This window comes from Quercus suber, unplaced genomic scaffold (genome assembly GCF_002906115.3).
Source record: "Quercus suber isolate HL8 unplaced genomic scaffold, Cork oak 2.0 scaffold_9, whole genome shotgun sequence".
In the NCBI taxonomy this organism is placed as follows: domain Eukaryota; kingdom Viridiplantae; phylum Streptophyta; class Magnoliopsida; order Fagales; family Fagaceae; genus Quercus; species Quercus suber.
The window spans coordinates 2162988-2168800 of record NW_027069475.1 but is presented as its reverse complement, the minus strand read 5'-3'; the positions used below and the strand labels follow the sequence as shown (position 1 = coordinate 2168800).

The 5813-nt window shown below is 31.0% G+C and overlaps 1 protein-coding gene across 1 annotated transcript; it reads right to left on the bottom strand.

The window, feature by feature from the left end:
- Window positions 1-3284: 3284 nt before the first annotated feature.
- On the bottom strand, window positions 3285-5362 carry LOC112004596 (haloacid dehalogenase-like hydrolase domain-containing protein At4g39970; the record flags this gene model as incomplete). Its single annotated transcript, XM_065777444.1, has 7 exons — window positions 3285-3358; window positions 3691-3925; window positions 4001-4056; window positions 4588-4621; window positions 4716-4790; window positions 5052-5102; window positions 5213-5362. Coding segments are annotated over 6 exons (435 nt in total), but the record flags the coding sequence as incomplete, so codon positions are not given.
- Between the last annotated feature and the right edge of the window lie 451 nt (window positions 5363-5813).

The window sequence follows — 5813 nt, the reverse complement described above, 5'->3', positions numbered from 1 at the left end:
TACCATGTGCAAATCATGTAATTAAGAAGTGCTACATTCACAATATTTATACAATACTTTCATAATAAATCATACGTGTTAAGTTGTTATTGATTCTAATTTAAATCTATCACTAAAATAATTTTTTTGTTTGTCAATAACAACCTGCCACATATGATTTGTTGTAAAAATGTTATGGACATAACATTTCTCGAAATTAAATCCTTATTATCATTTAACAAAACTAATATGTAACTCGTACGTACACACGAGGAATGATGAATTATAGTAGTGTTATTGATGTTAGCTTGAATTATTAAATATATATGACATTAGGTCGACCAGGACATTTGGAGGTACTTCTTGCAATTTTCATGATATTGATTACGCCAAGTTTCTTGTTACACTGCTCTACATATATAATTTTGAAAATTACTGTTGAATACTACATATCAATTCACAATCATAGTCCATGAAATTCTACTAAATACAACACTAATGTCTCCTAAATTGAATGAGGATAGGTGCATGAGAATATCTAAATAGAAACAGTACAAAAAATATGCTTATTAATTCAGAGAAAAAATAACAGTAAAAATCTAAACAATTTAATTTGTATGGAAAACTAACAAAAACAAAATTCAATTTTAAATCTAATTAAATTTTCTCTAAGCTTATATATATATATATATATACATACACATTACCTAGTCATGGTATAATATATAGTAATGGACCATATATATAGTCTTGGTATATTATATGAATAACTTATAATTTTGAATTATTTTTAGTTACACAAAGAAATAACTCATAAATATAAAATCATTCAAACTCTCATTCAATCATTAATCATTCCAAACTCTCATTTTTGGCTCCTTGCTTTTTTTACGCATTGGATTCCAACCTCCCTACGTCAAACAAAAAATCAATAATTGAATCAAAGATCCAAAATTCTCCATCTCCATCTTCATCTCCATCATTTAGCTCATTGGCTTTTGTGTGGAGAAAATTTAGGACCACACCTTTTTGCACTATAATTTTGATATGGTAAATTGTGAATGATATATAAAAAGTAGCAAGTACATGTAAAAGTAACATGTAGTCAATTACAGTCTATTACATAAGATAATTATAAAAAAATAGTATTATAAATAATCCTAGAATAACTTTGGGTCCTATTAACGAGTATTCTTAGAGAATTTGTTAATTGACAATTTTAGAAAAATTTTATACCAATTTTCATGAATAAAAATGCTTTAAAAAATCAATTTTTTTTTCTATAGAAAGCTTCTAAAAATATTTCTTCAACAAGAGCATCTGATAACTTACTTTACAAGTGCCCACATATTCAACTCATTTGGGTCCCACCATAAACATAAATGCAAAGCATTTTGGTGAAAAAAGGTGTGATTTTTTGTGCTTTGAAACTTACTCTTGGTAAACATCGGAAGCATGAGCTAATTCTAGTACTATTTATGCCACAACTTTGAGATAATTTTTCAACTTTTTTGGGTTGATAAATATCTAATTCAACCCAACCCAACCCAACCTAGGTTGTTTCCATTTTATCAAGTTTACTATTAAAAAAAAATTGGATTTTTATTCAACTGTTTAAGCCCATTATTCAATAAATTATCACAATGTATACAATCGAGCATGATATTTATAATTTATCAAAACTAATACGCAAAATCTCGAAATAATCAAAATTAACAAATTTAAACAAAATCAAAATTCAAGATAAATCAAACTAAAAATTTGAAATGCACTTTTTTTTTAAACTACTAACAGTGTGTATTGTGGGTTGAGTCAGGTTATATGGATTGAAAATTTTACCAGCCCAAACTCAACCTAACCCAAGCTTAAAAGAATTTTACAACTCAACCCAATCCATCATCTATGAGAAATTAGCATAAGATGTCAATTTCGGTGTGGTTGAGTTGGGTTAGTGGGTTGAATTCACCACCCCAAGCCTAGAACTCCAGAGTGATGAAGCAAGAAGTTAGTACCCATTATATGCTTTGTTAGAGATCAATTTAGTACTTTACTATATTACCTTATCATACTTATCGTAATTACACATATGCAGAAGAGGTTGCACAAACATCATTGCATTATTGATTAAAAAGAAAAATAAAACATAATAAAATTTTGTGTGTATAAACATGTGTTTACAATTATTAAAAAGAAAATGTAGATTAGAAAAAGGACAAGAATTATATAAGAGATTTCATTATCTTGCAATGAGAAAGTTGCCTTGAAAGAAAGGGTAATACTCAAGACACAGGAAAAATGCATAATTTTGTGCCACAACTCGCCACGTGACAAGTTGTGATTGATGAAAATGTGATAGTAGGCCATGTGAAAACATACATACACCAATCACAACTCACCACGTGGTAACACATAGCTATACACTTTTCTATGTCTTGAACATTACTCAGGAAAGAAAATACGAAAATTAATAGGCTTTATTGGTCGGACGAACTTGTAGGGTTTAGTAACTTTTTATATAAAAAGTACATGGTGGTTTTTCCTCCTATTTTTGGTAGGTATAGGGTCACATAATTTTTGTTATCTTCTCAAACCAAAAATAAAAATAAAAAATTGTTGTCGTACCTAATAAGGCACGTTTTTAGGAGCCGTGGTGGACTGGGAGATAAGATCCAACTACCCAAATACTTGTTCTTAAATTTGTTTGTCGGAACTTGCAGGTCAATTTAATTAGTATCGTTACCGTCAACTTGGACCAGCAACAAGTGGACACGAGGTGTCGCTTTCCTATCAGTACCAGAAGCGAAAATAAAAAATTCAGAAAAAAAAAATTAAATAAATAAATAAAACGAAAATCAAAAGGTCACCTTCTACAGCTCCGTTTGGATACAATTTATTTTGTTGAAAATTGAAAATATTGTCACAAAATAATTTTTAAATGTGTGAATAGTATCGTAAGACCCATTTTTAATATTTTTTTATGAATAAAGTGCTTGTGGGTTTTATAAACAGTGTATGAAGAGTGCTAAACAATGCACTCTGTCAGAGAAAATCTGAAATGTGTGAACAGTATATGGGTAGAAAAGGCAAACTTTATGGCAAAAAAAACAAAATTGAAAACGTAAACGCAGTAGACATGGATGCGGATCCAAACAGATACTTAATGATCATTTTAGAGAGAGAGAATGAGCTCTATTGGTAGAATGCCTTCCAATCAAATCATTTCACAAACTTTACATTTTGGTAATTCTGTATGAGGACCATCTATACAAACAGCGCCGCCCAACCCCCCCCCCCCCCCNAGTTCCAAAGGGTGTCCCCTTTCCTTCACAAAAGTGCCAATTTCATCTGCTGTCTCAACAGATAAGCCCTTCTCCTCCACCTAACAATAATTAACAAGAAATATATAACCAAACATACTAAAATTTATGCAATGATATAAATGGAATATACAATTAAAATATTAATCCAACATTTCATTTATAAATATTATTGCAAAGAAAAAAGCTCAAGTAAAAAGAATGTATATGCAAGCTTCCCTATAAAATTACAATAGAGTAAAAATTAGGCTCTAAATTACTAATCCAACATATTTACAAAAAGATGATAACAGAATTATCCTTAAATTAATGAAATGCTAACAACTAGATAGGCTATTGCCCCTATTACTAATAACCAAGTAAGACAACACTATTTGCATACAAGTGTTCTTACCATTTCCTTTTTGATCTGCTCAAAAGGTTGTTTATCTAACTTGTCAATACTTGAACATATGGTTCTGAATCCAAGATAATTTTTAACATAAGAATCCAAGATAATTTTTAACAATTCTCTCAAAACTCCTCGTTTTTAAGCAAGTACAGTAACTGATTATTACAAATCACAATACTTGTAGTCCAATAACGCTATCCTCCACTACCAAACAATCTCTTGGTGACACGCCCAGCCTCTGCAAGGAATATCATTTTATAGTTCTGATTGTGATATGTATTCAAGTAATAGAGAGCGCAATGGTTAATATTACATTGGAAGCTGTCAGATAAATTGATGGATCAGGCTTCTTTTCCTTCACATCATCACCTACAAGCCAAATAGAAAAAACAGAATTAGATTTGAGTGTTGAAGTTACAAAATATAATACATACATACATGCTTTTTTTTTTTGAAAATTAATATACATACAAACATTCAACCAATGACACATACATCATTCATGCATAAACAGGGGTATTCTATAAATTTTTTTTTTTAAAAAAAAAACAAATAAAATGGAATGGAATGGGCGCTGACAGCAACAACCTTAATGTTATCAAATCTATTTGAATGGACTAGAATTTTGACCCTTAACACATGGAGGGAAAATGACAGCATTTGCAGCTAGTCTTGAAAAGAATGGATCTACAAAAATTTTCAAGCACGGACGGAGAGTAACTTACAATATAACAACGAGAATAACAAAATTGTGTCAGTCCCATGCACATTACATAGATGATCTTATAAATGCGTGGCAGATGCAAATAAGGATAAATTGTACAAATAGTAAACAAGCCTCTCATACATGACATTACCAAAAAACATGTAGAATATCTCATTTTAAAATGATCAACATACCTGCCAGGAAGCAATCAAGACTTTGAAAGCGCTCCTAAGACAAGGAAAATACAATATGTGATATAAAACATGTTGTAGAAGCAGAATAGTTAAAAATGTAGTAAAACAATTCCAAAGAAACAACTTACAATTCCTATAAGGTTTTCAAGACAGAGTATAACTGAACTTTTAGTCGCTGCAGAGCAAACAGCTAGTTTTTTACCCTACAACAATAGGAAAAAAAGGGTATCACTATCAATTAGCACATATTTGTATTCCTAAGCATAGACACTTCCGGAATAGAAGATGAAGCAAAGGCAAAAGAATAAACTGGTGATAGAGGAATAAGTTATTAATCTCTATGAATCCAATGCAAACAAATGATCTTCAATCCCAATTATCAATCAAGAAAACCTATATGGAATAAAGTGAGCTCAATATACCATGACACTATGATTGCATTTGAATGGTAAATTTTATCTTACAGCAGCCTTGGCCTCATCCATCAATCTCAAAACCCCAGGTCTAGGTTCCAACTGGTGAAAAAAGTATTAGTTGTTAATTCTTAATACCCATTAACATAACTAATAATGAAAACAAAATCAACAAGAAAATTGAAGTAAAAGAGATGTAAAATTGTTCTTACAGCTCCAGATTTGATGATTTCTTTGTACCTTTCAGTCTTCCAATCCTGCAAGAAATAACACAGGAGTTGTGGCAAAGAGTAACGGTTAAATCTACCTTCACATTCCACACTCCAATCATACAAATGTTTGCCCACATACCATAACCCAGAGATAGGACAGGAGGAGTGTCAAACTTTATATATGAATGTGCCAGTCACAAAGCCTTGAGCCTAAAACATGAAAACAGTGAAATTTTAGAAAATCGTTCTGTAACATGAAAACATGAAAACAGTGAAAACAGTCACAAAGCCTTGAGAATTTTCTATGACATATATCTCACATGCACCATCCATAAGACAAAGTAATTTGATGCATGCATTTTTAACAAACCTCTTTTTCAAGATTCACCAATTTTGCGTTTTTTAACCCTCGTGTTATGTTTGGGCGGGGGAGGAGGCTGCGGGGCATCATCCTTAGGCTCATCGTCATGCTGCAAAGACATTAGATGCATACAATCAATATTCGGTGTAATTGTAAATAATAAAGTGAATTGCAAAATAGGCATATACAAGATAATTAATGTTATCATACCATAGAGCTGTGTTTGTGTCCTATTTTATG